Source organism: Sorghum bicolor, chromosome 3, assembly GCF_000003195.3.
Source record: "Sorghum bicolor cultivar BTx623 chromosome 3, Sorghum_bicolor_NCBIv3, whole genome shotgun sequence".
NCBI lineage: Eukaryota > Viridiplantae > Streptophyta > Magnoliopsida > Poales > Poaceae > Sorghum > Sorghum bicolor.
In genome coordinates this window covers 45,186,714-45,210,668 of record NC_012872.2, presented here as the reverse complement: position 1 = coordinate 45,210,668, position 23,955 = coordinate 45,186,714, and the positions used below count along the sequence as shown (strand labels likewise).

The 23,955-nt window shown below is 41.2% G+C and overlaps 1 protein-coding gene across 1 annotated transcript; it reads right to left on the bottom strand.

Moving 5' to 3' along the window:
- LOC110433698 lies at positions 12,921 to 13,607 on the bottom strand. Its single transcript, XM_021456210.1, has one exon. The coding sequence runs from the start codon at positions 13,605 to 13,607 to the stop codon at positions 12,921 to 12,923; it is 687 nt and encodes a 228-aa protein (XP_021311885.1).

Genomic DNA, 23,955 nt, shown 5'->3' with positions numbered 1-23,955 from the left:
GTGGTTCCTCCTAAGTGATTCTATCAAGTTCTCATATGCTGCATACTGGTACAACATTTTCCCTTGCTTTGAGGCAAACAAAAAACAGCACATTATCTCATCTTCTTCAACCTCTAGACTCTCCTTGTGTGAGTAAGGCCTGACTGAAAAAAACTAACAGCCCAAAAAACCATGATCTCATCTCCTAACTGTTGCCTAACTATTGTGCCCGGTGCTTGGTTATAGGGCGAGTGCTGATGGATCCATTGCTCAATGGGATAGTAGAGGCCATCTTATCACCTTCCTACAAAAACTCACAGGAGTGGTGACAGAGAGAAAAAAGGGATAGGTTGATCCATATGAGAGAGAGACTAATGTTTCTAAAAAAATGCATACAACTATTATTTGGCGTAATGTTGCGTAAATGATACAATTTGGTTGCCTAATATACAAAAAAGACTATTGTGGAGTAGGAAATTACAGTTTTACTTGATTCTATTATTTGCATACATTTGAAGTCATGGGTTCAGATGCCCTGTACGAAATAAAATTATCTGTCTTGGAAATCCCCAAATAAAGAGGTCTCAGTGACTGAACCAGCTAGTTTCTTGAGCTGTCACACAAAAAAAGGAAAAAGGAGAAAAAGATTTGAGTAAATTCACAAATGCATAGTACATATAAAAAATGACACAGAAAAATACAAAAAGTCATACCTTGAGTTTCCTGAATGTGCCATTTGTGCTAGTATCCATCTTTATGACCTTGTTGATAAGTTTGATGTTCCATGCTGCAACTCTTGGCTATTTTTCAAGGACTTGTATGTTTCCTACCTCCAAAGAGTCTAGGAAAAGTATCTAAAAAGGCATATAAGTAAGGTAGCATAAAAAACATGTAAAAAAGGAAAATGTAGTACATGAATAGGAGATTAAAAGGAAAAAGAAAAGACACTCACAGAGAGGAAATATAGACAACCTCAAACAGAATCCTTTTTATGCATCTTTCTCATGGATCCTTTGAGAGTATCTACTACAAATTTATACCAATTCAATTGCTTAACTTTTGATAGATCAACCAAAGAAGGATAGCACTTTGGGCTGATGCACAAAACTGTGCTCCCACATAGAAAAGTTGAGATAGCAACAATGAGCCAACACTGGAGGTAGTCATCATTAGCTTCCTTATTTGCGCACAGCCTTTCTATTATTGTTGTAATTGCAGGAGACCTTCCATTGTCAAAGCTGCACTTTTTATTGATGAAACTAATTGCACTTCCATTGAATTTGTATTTAACCTCATCTTCACCCATAGGTAACCCTAGTATCCTGTTCACAGAAGCTGCATTTACTTTAATCTTCCCTCTTCCAAGAATTACAAGCTCTTCTGATTCACCATCCACATTCTTCACAAGCCATTTACTTAGGGCAGATGGCAATCGACCACTTCCTATCTCAAGCAAACCTCCAAGCTAGCATCACTAACAAGCTTCCGTTGGGCCTCTGACATTTCCTTGTACAATTTAAATAGTCTAGCAGGCGTTGCTCTATTCCTTACACCCTAAAAAAAGGCAAAAAAATGGGGAAATACAAAAACAAAAATAATATAAGATTATATACATTTATAAGAAAAGGATGATTCAACATACATGTGTACCGCTAGTGTTGACACTTGCTAACACCACTTGAATACTAGGTTGTCATCCCCAGCATGGCACTAGAGTGTACTATGGTATTTATACGCACACAGATAATCCGCAAGCGCACGGATACCGTTGAAGCTTTTACCCGATTAAAGGTTTTATCGTATCCACAGGGAAACGGGAGAACTGATCTACGCTCTAACTTAACCAAGATAAGTAAATAAGTGTAAATAGGAAAGATGGTAGAATCGAATAAGAACAATATTAAAGGTAAGATAACAGTGAGTGATAATATGGGAATAGAGAGTAGAGCAATTATAGTATATGGGCGATGGTAGCAGAATAGAGAGGATAACTATGGTTTCTCTACTTCAAAGGGGTATGTCTATGTCTGGGACGAACCACGTGATAAGAGTACACCACAAAGGATGCTTATCCTTAGGCCAATAAACCCTACCCGTCCTGCTAACGAGAGGTGGACTACAGAGGACCAACGTAACTGTCACCTACGCGGCCTACCACACGATCCAGCTAGACAGGGGATATCCACAAGTAATCTAGATCTAAGCACCTCGCTTGCACCTATACTACAACTCTCACCTATAGCGTCCTATAGATTAGAACACTTAAAAGAGTTGTGAACCAGAACATACATAATTAGTAATTGCATAATGAATTAGAAATAGATTACCAGAGTCATCCCATGAGTAAGCTTGATTAGAGCTTGATCATGACGAAGTACAACCGGAGGAAGAACCGACAGGCCGGCCTCTCCTCTAATCCTCCTTCGCTCTCCATCTTGCTACAATCTAGATCTACTCTAGTTTAGAGAAGAGAGGAGAGCTCTCATCTCTAAACCCTAGCTTTTGCTCTGTCTATGAATAATGAATAATGATCAAGGGGTGCCTCCTCCAGGGGCCAGGGGGTCTGGTTATATAGTCCCCTCAAGTGAACCCGGGCCGTCGGATCAAACCGACATTGATTGAACGGTTATTCTTGATCCTTTAGGTCGGTGGAGCATAATCCACGAGGTTGAATGTGATTGGCCACTGTAGCAGGGCGGGCGCCCTAAGGACTTGGGCGGGCGCCCAGGTCCTGGTTCCGTTCGGCCTCCGCTTCCTTCCCGTGGCTTCTGGAGTCTTCTAGATGTAAAATAATTGCGCGGCACATTGATATCACTATGTAATCCCGACGTGTGGACCTTTCTTCCGTATTTCCTGATAACCCCCTGCAGAAATAGACAAACACCAAAACTCGTGGAATTCTGTCAGATAAAACCCTAAGTCTAGATGTTGATTTCATTTCAATCCTTTTCTTTGTTTATTTGATAATTAAATTTGATACTTAAGGATCGTCAACAAACTCCCCCAAGCTTACCTCTTGCTCGTCTCTGAGCAAGGATAGACTCAGCAATGGATCAGAAGTTGTTGCAATATCTTAAAAATTTGACGGTACACATGCTTTTAAATAAGATCTCATCTCTGAGTTAGAGTAAACTGTCAAGAACTAAAACTTACTTACTTTACCTTTCACCATGGGACTTGTAACCGTCACTTCTGTCTTGAGTAGTTAAAAGATAGAACAGTCTAGCCAAGTGCCATGTCTCTTATTCTTGATCAGCTATAGCTCTGGAGTTTTTGCAGATTTTTCAAATAAAACTCAGAGATTCCTTGTATGACTCTCTAAATCTCTCTTTTGTGGTATTTCTGGATCCTTACCAAGGCAGTGATGGTATATGCCTTCTCTCAAGATATGTGGTATTTGTGGTATAAGGCATAGTGACATTGCCTTCTCTCTCACCCTACTCTAATAACTTTAATATCTGGAGCTCATAGGTGGGAGATAAAGTATACATACTTACAAGACATTTATTGTATAGTCAAACTATGGATCCAAAGAAACAAATCAATAAGCCAAATCAAGATGTGCATGTGTGGCGAATGAATGGTGTATGGTGATGATGGTGATAACATGGTGAAAGTCTAATTCTACTTTTGCTCTTTTGAGGGGATACATACCTTCCTTGCTTTTTGAAACTTTATGAGGAGAATGAGATGCTCTATCTTTCATTTTTTTCTTTCCTCTCAGGTGGGTATCTTGTACCCCTAATTCTACTGTCGGACACTTGTCCATTTTTACCTCTCGTCTCACTCTTTTTTTTCTTTCGAGGTTCCGGACACTTGCCCCTTTTTATTTCCTCGTTTATTATTTTTTTCTTTTCTTCTCTTTTATTTTTTTTCTTTTCAGAGCACTCATCTCTTGAGATGATATAGCAAGAGGTAGTAGCAAGATAACTTGAGCATTTATTTCACAAGGGAAAACAGAAATATTTTTGGCTATTCTCTCCCGGATTAGGAGTAGAATATTTTTGGGTGGTTCTGGAGATGGACATGGGTGTATATATGTGGATGGTACTTCCGGAGTAGAAGTAGCATATATGAGTGAATGTGCAAGTGAAATCTTGATTTAACCACATGACAAGCTCCTAAGGGTCTACACAGCTTGACCACACTCAATGCTCATAAGCAGTAAATAGTAAATGTGTGGCTCAAAGTCTAGCAAGCATGTATATATGGCTGTGGTAGGAATTTAAACTTTCAACATACACGAACTCATCATGCAATATTTTAAAGATTTTTCAAAGATAAAATTCTCCAGAATTCTAGCATCTCTAGGAACAGATAAACAACAGCTCAACCTTCCCATATCATATTCGTTAACAACTTAGATTTCAGATCAAGTTTTCATCCCACAAGTTTAGATCTAGAGCAAGCTTTAAATTATAACAGTTATGTCTAAACTTGAGAGAGAACTTCAAATTTGCAAATTAGGCAGAGCAACTATTCATCATATCCATGCTAGAGTTTTATTATTAAGATTCAGATTAGCATAGCCACTTTATTTATTTATTAAACACACTAAGCAAAAGATATATATATAAGCACAAAATCTTTATTTGGTTTTTCATAGTTTATGTATTTTAATATTCTAATATAATATAAGTATAAAGATAGGTAGAAATACTTAGCGAGATAAATGGGGGTGCTCTCCCCCAAGCTGAATTTTGACGTAATTTCTCTTGATGTAGCTAGCAGGTGGCAGAGGTGTATTTGAAAGTCAGCAGCATTCTGACAGCGATTAGAATGTCCTCCGTCTGCTAGTCTTCTTGATTCTTAAATTCTGTGGAGCTCAAATAGACAACAAAGCTTGTGGAACTAATTAAGTGTTAGCATAAATATCTAGCCTTCATCATGTTGAGCTTCCTCAATAAATATTACTCCCTGTTTTTATATTTTTATTTTATAAAGCAGAAAAGAAATATTTATTTTATTTTTATGCCACCACAGTGAAGGTACTTATGGGTTTTATGCCACTCGTATACTCACATGGGGTTTAGTATTTTTTAACATTTTTATTTTCTTTTCAAGATAGCATGATTAACTAATAATCTATTTAAGGAAAGTAAATAATTAAAGGGAAAAGGGAATGCAGAAAGGATAAATATGGATAACTACCGATCTTACCTTCCGGCGAGGGTTCAATGTTTTAAGTCTTCTTAACAAGACTTCTCACCGTGTTCATTCTTCAGGTGCGTCAATTGATTCAGGTACGGACCTTGACGTCTGCACCTCTTTGTTTGCCCAGCAGTTCGAAGTGCGGCGTTGGTAGTATCCTGCTCAGTGTGTTTGTGCTCGTAGATCCAGGTCCTTCACTTGGTAGAGTCTGAGAGTTATAAAACTCCTCCGTGTTTTGCTCAAAGTGTACCTGCTCATAGAGACAAGGCAGAGATCAAGTGCAGGGTCCTGTTGGTGGAAAACACCAACAGAACCTAAAGTGTATTTGTTCTTCTCTAACCCTAAACATAGTGAGCAAGACAAAGTTGATGGATGAAAAGTTCATGAGTGTAGCACTTATAACATTTGTCAGATCAGATCGCTCAACCTTATGGAAAGATAATCTATCTATGTATATGTCTTTTTCTTTATATCTCTCAATGATTGAATGTGTAACATTTTAGCTCATATGATTAGGAGTGTGGGATCATGGAGGTAGTACTAAGAACAAGGATTAAAGGACTAAACATGTTGAATCAGTTGGGTTGGTTAATCTAGAGTTGTAAATCATACATGTTTGTCTCTTTTATTTATATGAATGCCATAACCAAGGAGAAGCTTATAAAAGTGATAAGTACCTTAAGATGTTACCTTGCTTGAAGAGTGATGGTACAGTATCACCTTGTGGAAGCTTTCCTTTCTTAGCGGTTGTGCATCATGTTTGTGGCACCCTCCATGGATCATCTCTCTATGATGAATGAGCTATGTCCTTCTTGTGCAAATTGTTAAACTTCATGTGTCACTCTCTTCGTCTCTGATGTGAGTTTATCTCAGGACTTCCCAAATCGATATTGAAAGTTTTTCTGCAGGGGTTAGTCCGACAAAAATATACCAATGTCTACACAAGTAGTTTTTAGTTCAATAACCGAACTAGACTCCATGTCTGATCAGATTAAGGAAGGCTATTTAACCTAAGCACCATGCTTAATTTAAAAGCCAATAGAAGTATGTGCAGTACATCCAAACTAACACTTACTAGTAAATAGACAAAGGTAGCATAACAGCATTTATAGAGATCTACTCAAGTGGAGATGAAGTAGTGTGATTAGTATTTAACAAATTGAGCATGTCTTAAATGTAGGGACAACCAACATAGCAACATGGCAAAGGATGTTTTTATGTAAAGTACTCCCCCAAGCTTGAATTCTGCAGAATTCAAGTTTGGATGAATTTAATTCAGTGTTGCATGATGATTGGTTGGACATACCTTGTACTTGCTTGTCATTCATCCGATCTTCTTGCTCCAATCCTGGAAAGGTTAGTGACAAGAATACCCGAAGGAATATTTTTACAATTATCCTTATATGCTCAACACACAAGGTAATGTTGCAAATAATTAAAAACTCATGTCACGATCTGATCAGTGCTTATTTTAGGACACCAAGCTTGTCCTTGGGAAACCATCAATTTATGTCGGCGAAGTGGTTTCCCTTCCAACGCTGACCTAAATCAAGATCAACTCAACGAGATCTGCAATATTTATTATAGACATATGCATCGACAACCGCCCTTTTAAAGTTTTTAGAAATAAAAAGGAAGAGGGGGTTGGAGATCTCAAATGTGGTGATGTTGGAGAGACCAATAGATTGGGAAGATGTTGCATATGAGCATGGAGCAAACGAAGTGGCTATGAAATAAATTCCATGCTCATTAATGTTATCTTCATCTCTAATCTGAATGTTTGGAGTTTCTCCTGGATTGGTCTCACCTATGTCCTCTTCTGTAGTTGGATGAATCTCATCTTCAAAGGGAGTCAAGAACTCATCATTTGAAATTGAGCCAAAGTTAGAATCCATTAAGGCTTCTTCCTTATCCATCCATTCTACACATTCTAGCCATTTAGAACTTGTGATCAGGAAAGGGGAGGTGTTAGAATTTCCAATATGGCTTAGCTCTCCTTCACTTGATATGTCATCCTCGACTTCTTCATAACAGGAACCAGGACATTCTCTAAGAGAACCATTATTGCGAGGATTTGAATTATCCCTGCTTGAAGGTCTCTTATGGAACCAGAAGTCTAAACCATCAGCATCTGAAAGATTTAAGGTCGGAATTCCTTCCTCCCTTGGAGAATTTTGGGGTATTGATGGTTTAGGATTGATAGCTAAAGTTTGGAATTGAAGTGGTTGTGATCTGGCTATCGAAACTTCTTCTTCTTGTCTAGGAACTGGTTCTGTCTCTTTCTCAGGGATATAAAAGCTAGGAGACTTTCCGCTCATTAAATCAATCAAATTCCAAGCTTCACTAGCGGATAGGTGGTGGAAAGATCCTCCAGAGGCCGCATGAAGGGTTTGCTTATCTTCCCTACTAAGGCCCTCAAAAAAGTGAATTAGAAAAACTTCTTCTGGAATAGAAAGCTTTGGGCCAGTGAGAGTAAGGTTAATAAAGCGGTCCCATGATTTACCAAGAGATTCTTCTTCCAGTTGTCTAAAAGAAATAATCTCACGCCGAAGTTCCGCCACTTTAGAGATTGGAAAAAATTTTAAAAGAAAACTATTATGTAACTCCTTCCAATCTCCATGAACACTCCCTACTTTGAGTTTATACCAATGTCTAGCTTTTCCCGTTAAAGAGAACGGAAAGAGCTTCCATTTAAGGGTCTCATCAGACATGCCTTCTATGCGAAGGAGGTCACAGACTCGATAAAACTCTCTTAGGTGTGTGTATGGGTTTTCCTCACCTTCTCCTGAGAAAGATTGTTTTTGAACAAATTCTATGTATTCCGGGTCTATCTCAAAACTAGATGCTATGATAGGCTTTGAAGATTTTGGTGGTTCGAGATGTGTGCCCGTAGGTCTATGAAATTCATAGATAGACATGTCTGAATTCATGATAGACCAGAGATCAAGGATTAGATAAGAAGAAAGATTAGCAGAGATGAGGCAAACGATAAAAGGAATTTTTTTTTTATTATTTTTTTTAGAAAATGCTTAAGCTAGTTCGTAGTCAACTCAGCAACCGTTTCCCCGGCAACGGCGCCAAAAATGCTTGTTGACACTTGCTAACACCACTTGAATACTAGGTTGTCATCCCCAGCATGGCACTAGAGTGTACTATGGTATTTATACGCACACAGATAATCCGCAAGCGCACGGATACCGTTGAAGCTTTTACCCGGAAACGGGAGAACTGATCTACGCTCTAACTTAACCAAGATAAGTAAATAAGTGTAAATAGGAAAGATGGTAGAATCGAATAAGAACAATATTAAAGGTAAGATAACAGTGAGTGATAATATGGGAATAGAGAGTAGAGCAATTATAGTATATGGGCGATGGTAGCAGAATAGAGAGGATAACTATGGTTTCTCTACTTCAAAGGGGTATGTCTATGTCTGGGACGAACCACGTGATAAGAGTACACCACAAAGGATGCTTATCCTTAGGCCGATAAACCCTACCCGTCCTGCTAACGAGAGGTGGACTACAGAGGACCAACGTAACTGTCACCTATGCGGCCTACCACACGATCCAGCTAGACAGGGGATATCCACAAGTAATCTAGATCTAAGCACCTCGCTTACACCTATACTACAACTCTCTCACCTATAGCGTCCTATAGATTAGAATACTCAAAAGAGTTGTGAACCAGAACATACATAATTAGTAATTGCATAATGAATTAGAAGTAGATTACCAGAGTCATCCCATGAGCAAGCTTGATTAGAGCTTGATCATGACGAAGTACAACCGGAGGAAGAACCGACAGGCCGGCCTCTCCTCTAATCCTCCTTCGCTCTCCATCTTGCTACTATCTAGATCTACTCTAGTTTAGAGAAGAGAGGAGAGCTCTCATCTCTAAACCCTAGCTTTTGCTCTGTCTATGAATAATGAATAATGATCAAGGGGTGCCTCCTCCAGGGGCCAGGGGGTCTGGTTATATAGTCCCCTCAAGTGAACCTGGGCCGTCGGATCAAACCGACATTGATTGAACGGTTATTCTTGATCCTTTAGGTCGGTGGAGCATAATCCACGAGGTTGAATGTGATTGGCCACTGTAGCAGGGCGGGCGCCCTAAGGACTTGGGCGGGCGCCCAGGTCCTGGTTCCGTTCGGCCTCCGCTTCCTTCCCATGGCTTCTGGAGTCTTCTAGATGTAAAATAATTGTGCGGCACATTGATATCTCTATGTAATCCCGACGTGTGGATCTTTCTTCCGTATTTCCTGATAACCCCCTGCAGAAATAGACAAACACCAAAACTTGTGGAATTCTGTCAGATAAAACCCTAAGTCTAGATGTTGATTTCATTTCAATCCTTTTCTTTGTTTATTTGATAATTAAATTTGATACTTAAGGACCGTCAACAGCTAGTACAACCATCACTTGTGTCCCTCTTTCTTCTACCCATTGTCTGTAAATAAATTTTAAAAAAGTCAGAAAAAAATCAGAAAAAAGCATACACAACTACAAGCAGGAATGTCATGAAAAGCAAAAATGGTAATGTTGTAGTGGATTGCATTTTCTCAGGCAAAAAAGTGTCATTCATTAGGCAAAAATGACTTCTTAAATGGGCGATTTATGTGTTCTAAAAAAGCATCTTCTTACTTGGACTACTTCCTATATAATCCATATAAGATTTCAGAAAAAGCCTCTTACTTACAATAACACTGACAATCAAGCTTGGCAATCTAAGCAGAGACACTATATACTTTATATACTATAAAATATCTAGAAATCCAATCCGTGAAAAAATAAAAATGGAGGAGGATATGCTAATTACTTCTTGGTAATCTAGGCATGGAAAGACAAAAAAGAAAACAGATCACAGCCACGGCCAAAAAATAGACTGATCTGCGTAGGGATAATAGCTAGTGTACAGAAATACACAAATGAGAATAAACACTTGTTCATGAATAACCGCATCATTACATGAATAATATCCATATTCACATTTTATTAGAAAATCTAAGAAAAATAATAATAGTTATTGCACAATAAGAAAAATCATCAGGAATGCATACAAAAATTGCCTAATGATTTGTATTATTTTTCCTTGACCTTGCCATAATATTGCCTGATCAGAGTACATTTAGTTGCCTATACAGTATACTAATCTTAGAGCATCTCCAAGGGCCTCTCAAAATCAGTTTTGCATTTGATAATTTGCAAAAAACCACAAAAAGAGGGCTCCAATGGTTTTGCAAATGAGTTTTGCATTTGTGCAAACTTTGCAAATCTTCCTCCCAACTTGGCATTTATGCAGAGGACTCTGAGTTTGGCAAAATCTCCTCCCGCGCTGATTCGGTCGCCCGGTCCTCGTCTCGCACACGCAGAGAACATATCGCACGGACTCGTGCCCGACTCCGTGGCCGCCGCGACCCCCTGGCCTCTATCTCTCTCGCGTGATCTGTGGACGCAATCAGCGGACGCGATCTCTCTCGCCTGACGACTCGTCGTATCGCCGGCGCTGCTGGCACGCAGCGGACGCGGCCTCAGGCACGCAGCGGACGCGGCTTCAGGCAACTCTGGCTTCGTGCGGCTGCCCGACGTCTCCAGGTGGCCGCGGCTCCAGGGGTCTCCACGGCGCGCATACAGCAGGCAAGGTCGAGGTTTCCTGCTAGGGTTTATTGTCTTCATATGGTTGTGATCGTAGCTATGGATTTCTGCTAGGGTTTATTGCCTACACATGGTTGTGATGTGATGCCTTGATATGGCCGATCAGTAGATGTTAATTTTTTGATATGTTAAATTTTTTGCAATTTTTGTGGTCTCTATTGATGGTGTGGCATCGATTGTGTTTTATTTTTCATGTTGAGTAGAAACCTGAATGCCTATGTAAAGAAGATGTTATTTTTTTGATATGTTAAATTTTTTGCAATATTTGTGGTCTCTATTGATGGCGTGGCATCGATTGTGTTTTTATTTTTCATGTTGAATAGAAACCTGAATGCCTATGTAAAGAAGATGTTAATTTTTTGATATGTTAAATTTTTCTTCATCTAGTGACATGGGTTGTTCTTTCCATTAGCAGATTACTTTGTAATGGAAGACGTTGGATACTATACCGGCATACTCACATCAGATGCTGATCCGAGTGATGTTGCATTGGGCCTGGATTTGGACTTGAATTTTTCGCTGACGCAGGACATTGAGTTCAGTGGTACTAATGATTCTTCTGAATTTCAAGCTGATCCTATGCAATCACAGCTAGCTGTAGTTCCTTCTGTTGGTGTGCGTTGTGCTAAAAAGGGTGCCTCCCATAGGCAAAAGAAATTTGACATAGAGGAGGACAAAGTCATATGCTTAGCTTGGTTGCAAGTTAGCAAAGATGCAATTGTCGGTGCGAATCAACCTCGGTCAACATTTTGGGGTAGAATTCGTGCATTCTTTAACAAACACAAGGACAAAAAGACATCTACCATTGATAGGACAGAGGCTTCTATTATGCACAGGTGGGGGACTATTCAGAGGGAGGTGAACAAGTTTTGTTCATGCTACGAGAAAATTGAGCGTAGGAACGCTAGTGGATCGACTATCCAGGACATGGTGAGTTTTCGTAGTATGGTTCTTTCATTTGTATTCCAAGTTTTGGTTCAATTGTGAATTTATAAATATTTAAATTTTTTTTACATGTGCAGATTAATGCAGCATTGGAGACATACGGGAGAAGACGACGAGAACAAGCAGCAAAAGTTCACTCTTATGCATTGTTATCACATTCTGAAGGATCAAGACAAGTGGAAGACATTGCGGATTGAACTAAATCAGAAGAACAAAAAACAGAAGACTACCAATGAGTCTACGCCGAGCAGTGACCCTTTGAGCAACAATGATGAAGTGGTAGAGGTTGCAACCCTAGGTTCTAAAGAGCGTAAGAGGCCACCGGGGCAGAAACAGGTAAAACAAGCTATGCGGGACGACGCCTCTCTTGCAGTTTTGCAGAAGATGTTGGAAACGAAGGAGATATGTGACAGGGAAAGAGACAAGGCAAGAGAGGATGACAAGAATGTTGAGAAGGAATTTCTTGAGTTAGAGAAGGCTGCTATTGAGCTTGAGAAGAAACGACTGGAAAATGAAGCCAAAGTCGCTGAAGTAAATAAGGCAAAGGAGGAAGCTGCAATTGAGCTTGAGAAGAAACGACTGGAAAATGATGAAAAAGTCGCTGAAGCAAACTTGCTAAAGGAGGAAAAAGACATAATGCTAGCAGACACGAGCAAACTCGACGAAGATCAGCTCAAGTGGCACAACGCAATGAAGAAGAAGATCCTTGCGCGTTACAACCTTTAGTTTTAGTTTTAGTTTCAGTTTGAACAAAGCTATTAATTTTCCGACTTTAGTTGCAGAACCATTATTTCCCTTGTCACTTTATATTTTATTTTGACGTGCTTTTGTGATACCTGGACGTGCTTTATTTGAAATCATTCAAAGTGTGGACAATTTGCTATATTATTTGTTATTGAAATAAATGTCAATTTGCTTGTGATATGCCAATTTGCTTGTGATACCTGGACGTTGATCATTGCTACCTGATAGGGACGTTGAGCATTGCTACAGGACCATGCACGTTTTCAGACTAATACATTTGTTCAAAATGAAATAATACATTCTGGACTACACTATTCAGAATCAAATAAACAGACGCTAATACATTTGTTCAAATGCTAAGAAATCGATGGAAGTACAAATAATAATAGTTGGCTTGTATATAAATCATAATGCTGGTTGTGTGAAGTATAAATCAGGATGACGGTTTCATAGGTGCTCGATAAGGTCTTCTTTCAACTGAAAGTGTGTTGGCTTGTCTCTGATCTTTTTATGGGCCTCGATAAATTCAGCAAGTGTGCGAGTAGACGTGCCATGAGAAGGACGCACATTTTCAGCAACATCCGGGAACCGCACATCTGGGTCGACGACTCTTTCATCTTCAACAATCATATTGTGCATGATAATACAAGCCCTCATGATCAACGCAAGTGTCTCCCTGTCCCACATGCGACCTGGCTGTCTAATGATAGGAAACCTTGCCTGCAGTACGCTAAAAAACCTTTCAACATCCTTCCTTGCTGCTTCTTGTGCTGTTGCAAAATACTTCTGCTTGTTCCCCATAGGAGCTGAGATGGTCTTGACTAAAGTCGCCCATAGGGGATAAATACCATCTGCGAGGAAGTACCCCATATTGTACTCATGGCCATTAATTGTATAGTTCACCTCTGGAGCTCTACCTTCTGCCAGGTTGTCGAATAGAGGAGACCGATGAAGAACATTGATATCATTATGAGAACCAGGCATCCCGTAAAATGCATGCCAACACCAAAGGTCATAAGATGCAACAGCTTCTAAAATTATAGTTGGCTTGTTCTCATGCCCCTTGTACTGGCCCTGTGATTCCATTGGACAATTCTTCCATTCCCAATGCATACAATCGATGGACCCTAACATGCCCGGAAACCCTCACTACTAGAGAACAGACCTTTCGTCGATGTGCCAAATGAGCTTTAGTCCCGACATTTTTGGCGCCCGGGACAAAAGAGATCTTTAGTCCCGGTTGGTAAAGCCAACCGGGACTAACGGTCCCTCTCCAACAGCTCTGGTGTCAGGCGCTGTCGGAGAGGGACCTTTAGTCCCGGTGTGCATTACAAACCGGGACTAAAGACCTACCTTTAGCCCCAGTTTGTGACACTAACCGGGACTAAAGCTTTTGTCCCGGTCGTTGGCACTAACCGGGGCTAAAGGTAGGTGTTTACTCCCGGTTGGTAACACCAACCGGGACTAAACCCTCCCCGCTATAAATTGAATCTCCCTCCTCCCTTCTTCCTCTCCCTGCCCGAGCTCGAGGTGCTTTGTTCTTGCTTGTTCTTCCATTGTTCTTGCTTGTTAGTGCTCTCATCTCCCACGATCGATCCATTTCAACGCTCCTACGTCGTCGTCGATTTGTTTGAAAGGTTACTAGCTTCATCCTCCTATGTTTTTCACCGCCATCTGTAATTTCATACTGGACATATGTCTATGTTAATTATTTCATGTTGCTATCTCTCCAATCATCATCTTCTCATGTTTGAATTTTTTTGAACGATGCTAAGTGTGTGCCCGCTAAAAACTAGTATACACAAATCATTACTACTATGTATACACGAATCATGTTTAGTTCTATTATAGATATTATAGGATATTTTCTACTTTAATATGTTTATGTTCTTATTTTAAAATATTAATAATATAATTTTTGTTGTATTTGTTAAATAAATTGTTTTTCACTTTAAAAATTCTTGAAATTAATTTTCTTTACTGATAAAATTATAGCTTTTAATAGAAAAATTACAATTTCATGATAATGCAGATAATGGCACGCCATTGGATGTACAATGCTGATCGCCGCTCCAACGAGTTCATTGAGGGCGTGCAAGAATTCCGCAGAGTGGCGGAGCAAAATAAGCGGGATGGTTTTATGTGCTGCCCATGTGCCGTTTGTAGGAATTTGAAGGAATTTTCAAACTCAAGAGAAATTCACTTGCACTTGTTCACAAATGGTTTCATGCCAAACTATATTTGTTGGACCAAACACGGAGAGTCCGGGGTTATGACGGAAGAAGGTGAAGAAGAGCAAGCGTACCCTGACGATGTTTTTGCTCAATACTGCGACTTCGCAGTAGAGGACGAAGGTGATGAAGACGGGGATGCAGGAAACAGTATCGTTGATGATGACGATGCTCTTGGTGATGTCATTCGCGACGTACAGAGAGATTGCGAAAGTGCAAAGGAGGAGGCTAAATTTGACCAAATGCTAGAGGATCACAAGAAGCTACTCTACCTGTTTGCCGAAGAGGGACAGAAAAAGCTAGGAACGACACTGGAGTTGTTACAGTGAAAGGCAGAGAATGGTATTTTTGACAAGGCATTTGGAAAATTACTGAAGTTCCAAAAAAAAGATGCTTCCGAAGCCTAATGAGTTACCCACCACTACATACGAAGCAAAAAAGATCATCTGCCCTTTGGGATTACAAATCGAGAAGATACACGCATGCCCTAATGACTGCATCCTGTACCGTGGCGAGCACGAGAAATTAGATGAATGCCCTGTTTGCCATGCGTCACGGTACAAGATCTTGCGAGATGACCCTGGCGATGTTGAGGATGAAGAACGTCTGAGGAAGAGAATCCCTGCCAAGGTTATGTGGTATGCTCCAATAATTCGATGCTTAAAACGTTTGTTCAGAAATAAGGAGCATGCAAAGTTGTTGCGATGGCACAAAGAAGACTGTAAGGTGGACAACATGTTGAGACACCCTGCAGATGGTTCTCAGTGGAGAGGAATCGATAGAGAATTCCCGGAATTTGCAGAGGACGCAAGAAACCTAAGGTTCGCATTGAGTACGGATGGATTTAATCCTTTTGGGGACCAGAGCTCTAGTCATAGCACTTGGCCCATTACTCTATGTATCTACAACCTTCCTCCATGGTTATGCATGAAGCGGAAGTTCATTATGATGCTGGTGCTCATCCAAGGTCCGAAGCAACCTGGCAACGACATCGATGTTTACCTGAGGCAATTGGTTGAGGAACTCCAGCTTCTATGAAGCAAACCAGGTGTGCGTATGTGGGATGAGTACAAACAGGAAGCATTCGACCTACGAGCATTGTTGTTCGTAACAATCAATGATTGGCCAGCTCTAAGTAATCTTTCAGGACAGACAAACAAGGGATATAATGCTTGCACCCATTGCTTTGGTGACCTTCAAGCTATCTATTTGAAAAAATGCCAAAAGGTCGTGTACCTTGGCCATCGTCGATTTCTTGCTAAGAACCACCAGTTGAGAAAGAAAGGCAAACATTTTAAAGGTACGGCAGAACACCGGTCCAAGCCAGGCAACCGAGATGGGGCAGAGGTATTCGAGATGGTCAAAGATTTGAAAGTAGTGTTTGGAAAGGGAGAAGGCAGTGAACCTGTTCCGAAAGACGCTTCAGGGCGTGCCCCAATGTGGAAGAAAAAGTCAATATTTTGGGAGCTACCATATTTGAAACACCTTGAGGTCCGCCACTCCATCGACGTGATGCACCTGACGAAGAATCTTTGTGTCAATCTCCTAGGGTTTATGGGTGTGTTTGGAAAGCCTAAGGATACCCTTGAGGCTCCAGAGGACTTAAAGCGCATGAAAGAACGAGACAACCTGCATCCAGAGCAGACAGATGATGGACGCTAGTATTTAAGACCTGCTAGCTACACTCTTAGCAATGAGGAGAAGAAAATCATGTTTGAGTGCCTAAGCAGCATCAAGGTCCCATCTGGGTTCTCCTCCAACATAAAGCGTATAATAAATGTGCCAGAGAAAAAATTTGTCAACTTAAAATCGCACGACTGCCACGTGATTATGACACAACTGCCTCCGGTTGTCTTAAGAGGAATTCTACCTCCACATGTACGTCTGGCCACCGTGAAGTTGTGTGCATTCCTCAATGCAATTTCTCAGAAGGCAATCAATCCTCTTGATCTAGCTACTCTACAGAACAATGTGGTTCAATGTCTTGTCAGCTTTGAGTTGGTGTTTCCTCCATCTTTCTTTGATATCATGACACATCTCCTAGTTCTTCTGGTCAAAGAGATTCATATTTTGGGTCCTGTCTTCATACACAACATGTTTCCCTTAGAGAGATTTATGGGTGTACTGAAAAAATATGTTCACCAGCGGGGTCGGCCAGAAGGAAGCATCATCAAGGGATACGGGACAGAGGAGGTCATTGAGTTTTGTGTGGACTTTATTCCTGATCTTGACCCGATTGGTCTTCCTGAATCAAGGTATGAGGGGAGACTCGGTGGAAAGGGTACACTAGGAAAGAAAACATATATCAGCCAGGGTGATGATTTATTCAATAAAGCGCACTACACAGTCCTTCGAAACTCCATTGTGGTGGAACCCTATATTGAGGAACACATGGATTTTGTACGATCCGAGAATCCTGGAAAGAATGAGACTTGGGTTACGCGTCATCACATGGAAACATTCGGTGACTGGTTGCGAAAAAATGCCAGGGTGATAAAGATATTGGAGATGAACTTTATTTGTTGGCTAGGCAACTAGCATGGCACGTCCTCACATAGAAAGGGTACGAGATAAATGGAAATACATTTTACACCGTATCACAAGATAAAAAGAGTACCAACCAAAACAGTGGTGTCCGTGTGGATGCCACGGACACAAATGGGGACCGGCACACATATTATGGTCGTATAGAGGAGATTTGGGAACTAGACTATGCACATAATTTTAAAGTCCCTTTATTCCGATGCCAATGGGTGAAGATGAAAGGCGGGGTATCAGTCGATAAGGAGTACGGAATGACAACAGTGGACCTCAACAATATTGGATATACAAATGATCCATTCGTCCTCGGTACTAAGGTGAATCAGGTGTTCTATGTGAAAGACATGTCTACAAAACCTAAGACAGGGAAACAAGACGAGAAAAACACCAATGAGCCAAAGCGACACATCGTTCTTACAGGGAAAAGAAACATCATGGGAATTGAAGACAAGTCAGACGTGTCAGAGGATTATGAAAAGGATGAACGGATCCCACCCTTCTGTGTGGCTAAAGACCCAAGCATCATGCTCGCTGCAGAGGACACTCCATGGTTACGGAATGATCATAACCAAGGGCATTATGTTAAGAAAAAGTTTACCACTGTGCTAGCTTGATAATGGTAGTGATTTGTACTTGAAATCTTGTGTAATATAATTGTAACATTATGTGTAATATAATTGTAACATCTTGATGTGGATTTTGAACTATTGGTATTCCCAAGTTTGGTCAAACTTGGTCAAGTGACCCATCTGAGTACTTCAAATGGAAATCTTTTGAATAACAAGTTGTTAGAGCTCATCAATATCCAAACTTTTTATATAGACCATTTTTCTATTTGGGAAAGTTTATGTAAACAATACTCACCAAATCTTGAATCTCACACAAACTTTATGAAACTATACGTGGGAAGTGTGGATTTTGAACTACACTTTGCCAGCACTTTGTCAAATGCAAAAATGGTCTATATATGAAATGTAGATCTTGATAAGTGGAGAAATATTGGTATTCATGAGTTTTCCATTTGAGGCCATCCATGGTTCTAAAAATTAGCGTTTCGCTATGAATTCTTTCAAATTTCAAAATTGAGTGGTCTAAACTTTTTCAAATGAAAATGTGACCACTAGAGAAAATGTAGGTCTTGATGAGTGGAACAAACTTTGTATTCATGAGTTTTCTATTTGAGGCCATCCAGGGCTCGGTCAAAGTGTGTGTTTGTGAAACCTACTATTTTGACTTTGGTCAAACTTGGTCAAATGACCCGCCTGAGTACTTCAAATGGAAAACTTTTGAATGCCAAGTTGTTAGGTCTCATCAAGACCTACATTTCAAATATGGATCATATTTTCATTCGGATAAATTTGATCGAGTCCGAGGCACATGTTTTCAAATTCGAAGACGGGCTTTGGTCAAACTTGGTCAAACGACGAAGAAAATGACTTGGAATGGAAATCTTTTGAATACCAAGTTGTTAGAGCTCATCAATATCTAAACTTTTTATATAGACCATTTTTCCATTTGGGAAAGTTTATGTAAACAATACTCACCAAATCTTGAATCTCACACAAACTTTATGAAACTATACATGGGAAGTGTGGATTTTGAACTACACTTTGCCAACACTTTGTCAAATGCAAAAATAGTCTATATATGAAATGTAGATCTTGATGAGTGGAGCAATATTGGTATTCATGAGTTTTCCATTTAAGGCCATCCATGGTTCTGAAAGTTAGCGTTTCGCTATGAATTCTTTCAAATTTCAAAATTGAGTGGTCTAAACTTTTTCAAATGAAAATGTGACCACTAGAGAAAATGTAGGTCTTGATGAGTGGAATAAACTTTGTATTCATGAGTTTTCCATTTGAGGCCATCCAGGGTTCCAAAATACATCTTACAACTTTTGAAAATTTAAATTTCAAATTTATACAATCAATGTCGCGCATTTGTATAATTATTACTAAAGAAACAAAAGTTTAACGTCCAAATGACCCAAAAACAAAGTATCTGTTTAAAGCCAACAATTTTTTAAAATTTAATTGGTCATTATATTTTTGCATTAACACAATATTCATTATGAATAACATTTATTTTGAATAATATGAAATATTTAAAAAGCAATTGTGTTAAGAATTTTTATACTCAAGAGTAGAGCAGAATAAAATTAATGTGTATTTTTTAACAATTTTATCAGATTTATTTAATTTATAATGCATTTAACAATGTAAAGGGAAAATAAAAAAGGGAAAACAAAATTATGGCGCCTGAACTGGCGCCATAATTTGGTGAAACACCTTTAATCCCGGGCCGTGCCACCGCTCGGGACTAAAGGGTCTTTAGCTCCGGTTCCAGGCTGGAACCGGGACTACCTAGACCTTTAGTCCCGGTTCCAGCCTGGAACCGGGGTTAAAGACCCTTTAGTCCCAGGCGGTGGCACGGCCTGGGACTAAAGGTGCCCTGCCCTATAAAGGGCAGAGCCCTTTCTTCTCCTTCCCCACCGCGCCAGATCTAGCCCTAACCGCCGCCGTTGTCTTCTCTTCGTCCACGACGTCGTCGTTGCCGCCGCTCCGAGCGCCGTCGTACGACGCGCCCCCGCCGCGCCCCCGAGCCAACCTCCGTCGTACACCGCGCCCCCGCCGCCACTACTCCCTCTCTCTTTTCCTCTCTCACGCGCGCCCGCCGCCCCGCGATCGAGCCAGAGCGCTCGCCGGCCCGCTGCAGTCACGGGCGGCCTGCGCCCTCTGGGCCCGGCGACAACGGCCGCCGACGGGGGTCAATGGCCCGGGCCGTACGCGGTCGGCCGCGCGGCCACGCGCGCCCCCACCGGCGGCCGAGCCCGGCCCCCCGCGCGTGCCTGCAGCAGGCCTTGTTTAGGGCCTTGTTTAGTTTCTCAAAAATTTTGCAAAATTTTTCAGATTCCCCGTCACATCGAACCTTTAGACGTATGCATGGAGTATTAAATATAGATAAAAATAAAAACTAATTGCACAGTTTGGTCGAAATTGACGAGATGAATCTTTTGAGCCTAGTTAGTCCATAATTGGACAATATTTGTCAAATACAAACGAAAATGCTACTATTCCTACTTTGCAAAATTTTTTGGAAGTAAACAAGGCCCTAGGCCTAAAAAAATATTGTCTTTTCAAAAAAATTTGCCTTAAAAAAATGTGCAGGCGTTGTTTAGTTCCAAAAAATTTTGTATTTCACACTATAGCATTTTGGTACCGTAGCATTTTAGTTTGTTTGTAGCAAATATTGTCCAATTATAAACTAACTAAGCTTAAAAGATTTATCTTGTAAATTACAGACATACTATGCTATTAGTTTTTGTTTTTTGTCTATATTTAGTGCTTCATGCATGTGACACAATATGTAAATGTGATATAATATTTGTTCCCTATTTCTTCCTTCTTCCAGATCGACGTATATCTGCCGTCGTCACCGAAGTCCCCGTCAAGTCTCCGCACCGACCGCCGTCTCTCCGCCGTCTTACCGCCTTCAAACTACAGGTATGTCGAGATGGATCTATTAGTGGTACAATTATTAGTGCTATAATTAGTGGTACAATTAGTAGTTTAAATTAGTGGTACAATTATGATATATTTAATTATTAGCAAATGATATACACTAAACCCTAAACCTAAGCCCTAAGCCCTAAACCCTGAACCATAACCCCTGACCCCTAAACCCTAAACCCTAACCCCTGAACCCTAACCCCTAAACCCTAAACCCTAAACCCTAAGCCCTAAACACATATACTCTCTCTCTCACACATATTTGTGACCGGTTCAGATCATGCCACTTTTTTTAGCAAATGATGTAAACCCTAAGCCATAAAACCTAAACCTTGAAACCTAAGCCGTAAACCCCAAACCCTTAGCCGTAAACTGTTGCGGAAAACCCAAAGTTGTAAACCCTAGTTTTATATATTGTTTCCTTGTCAGGTATACACAATAGTGCTAGTAGTCATGTGTCACCAATTTCTTATAAATCTAGAATATTGCCTCTGCTCAAATTTATATATATTTATTTATTTTCATGTATATTATAGTACCAATTTCTTATTTATTTTCATGTAATATATATACGATGTTCTTTAATGTAATTAGTGATGTTCTATGGTGTATTTAGTTTTTTTCACGTAATATATATTTGATGTTCTATAACATATTTTAGCGATGTTCACATAGTATACATATAGTGTTCTGTGATGTATTTAGTGATGTTCTAAGCCCTAAGCCCTAAGCCCTAAACCCTAAACCCTAGTTTTATATATTGTTTCCTTGTCAAGTATACACAGTAGTGCTAGTAGTGATGTGTCACATATTTGTGCAGAAATGGCCGATCCGAGAGAACATGAAGAGGAAATGATAAACCTGATCTGCGGTCCCACTGAAGAAGTTTATCACGATGATCGCGAAGGCGATGAGAACCCTGAGGGAATCGATGACTGCTCTCAGTATTTGGTCGACCCGAATGAGCAAGACAATGCTGGCCAGCAGGTCTGTAATATGGCAGTCTCCTTTGTTTTTACAGATATAATTCGAAATAATATCTTGTATTAAATTGTCTTTTTTCTTTCTACATAGCCCTCTGGCTCGACGACAACCACGGGGACCAGCCGGAGAGTACGAGGCCCAAAGAAGCCTATGGAGGGCCGGTTAGTAATCTCAGAATTCGAGGAAGCAAGAGGCAAGCCACTTGGACCCCATTCAAGGGCCTTCGTGAACCACTTAGGGTACCTTGTCTGGGATAGGATCCCAGCAGTGTCCGTGAATGGAAGGAGAACAAGAAACATCTAGAAATCAGTTATGTCTCTATACGTGACAAGGAGCTACTCTGGGGTGATGTCTTGCAACATTTTACACTGGAGACAAACGATGAACAGTTGAAGGAAAGAGTCCGAGATTGGTCTATGAAGAAGATGGCACCAATGTTCCAGGGCTATAAGAAGCGTCTATATCAAGACTACATCAAGAAAAACATGACTCTAGATTTCAACTCTCCGAACTATGCGAAGCTACGGCCGTTTTGGGACGACTTTGTACGGTTCAAGATGTTCGAAGTGGCTCAGGAACGGGTTAGAAAGAACCAAGAGAATGCCCGACGCAAGACCTACCACCACACGATGGGATTAGGTGGCTACCAAACCGCAGTTCCTAAGTGGGAAAAGGCCGAAAAAGAGTTAATCGACAGGGGGTTGGTGCCCGAATCCCTCGAGTGGCCTGAGCATGCGAAGCACTGGTTTTTCGCTCACGGAGGCTCACTGGACCTTGAGACCGGAAAGGTCGTGTATGAGGAACGCATCCAAGCTGTTGCGGAAAGATTCCATCAAGCCCGCTCCATCGCTGAAAGTGGAGAATGGCAGCCGAATAGAGATAAAGATGAGTTGACATTCGCCCTGGGGAACCCTGAGCACGGTGGACGGACAAGAGGCTATGGCACCGTGTCGTGGGAACATGCCTTCCCTGCTGATAGGGAAACTTATAGAAGCCGCCAGAGAAAGAAGGAAGAGGACAAGGAACGGATACGCATATTGGAGGAAGGACTCATAAAGACCCAAGAAGTGGCTCAACGGGCCCTTGAGCGGGAGCAAGCGCTGAAGGCCACAATGGATGAGAAAATCCAAAAGGCCATGGAGGAAGCTGTAACTTCCCACCTCCAAAGCTTATCACAGCCATCGGCCGCCAACATCAGCCCTTGCTCAGCTCATCTAAAGAGCAGTTGTGCTTCTACGGAGGCGCCTGCGAGGCAAGTTGATGACGTAGGGCTGCGATTCCCGGTGGATGACGTCACCACTCCGTTGACGTCTTGTGAGCTCCATATTCCGGAGGGCGATGGCACAGTAAAGGTGGCTACCGGTGTCGTATCTCCTATCGACCCCACCAAGACACCAACGATCCACTCTGTCCCAATACCAGCCGGATATGCTTGTGTCTCGGTGGATAAAGTGGTCAGAGGCCGTGAAAATGTGCCTCTCGATATCGAAGGCGGTGATGGAGAGAAGACACTTGGTGAAGCGGAGAAGACATTCATATATTGAAGGAAACGGTACATCATTATTCCTAGGGTGCCGCCGCCACAACCAAACCCTAGCAGGTGCGAATTATTGTGGACGCTACTGCTTTTTCTATAATTATATACTGTATCAAATTACATTTAGTCATGTATACATATACCTTATTTGTTTTTCTTCAAATCCAGGGCCTGCCCCCACCGAAGTCTGTCTGTCCATTCACCGCATGACCCCAGTGCCGTGGGACACGACGACGACGACGTACAAGAGAAGGCCGCATCCCCACCACCGGCCGCCGCATCTCCTCCACGAAGGAATCCAACGCCGCCCGCGGTCGAATCTCCTCCACAACAGCAAGCTCTACCTGCGCCGCTGCCTCCGCCAATGCCGACGACAACGGCCGCCGCCTCATCGGCACCGGCTGGTGCTGCATCGAGGAGGAAGAGGTCGTCCGCCGAGACACAGAGATCACTCCAACCACCTGCGGCAAAGAGGAAAGCTTTGAACACGAAGATCCCGAAGACGACCAAGCTTTCATATGAGAAGACCGATGAGGAAGTGCTTGCTACAAGCAAAGCGGAAGTCAAAGCATTCTTTGAAAAATACAAAGCTAATAGAAAAGCAGAGAAAGAGCCGCCATACCTAATGTATCCTCGCTCAAAGCTACATCAAGTGGTGCAGAAAATGACACACGCGAACC

Bases quoted from the DNA above. Each gene is read 5' to 3' on its own strand.
- LOC110433698 (XM_021456210.1), bottom strand. From the start codon at position 13,607: ATGTTAGGGTCCATCGATTGTATGCATTGGGAATGGAAGAATTGTCCA.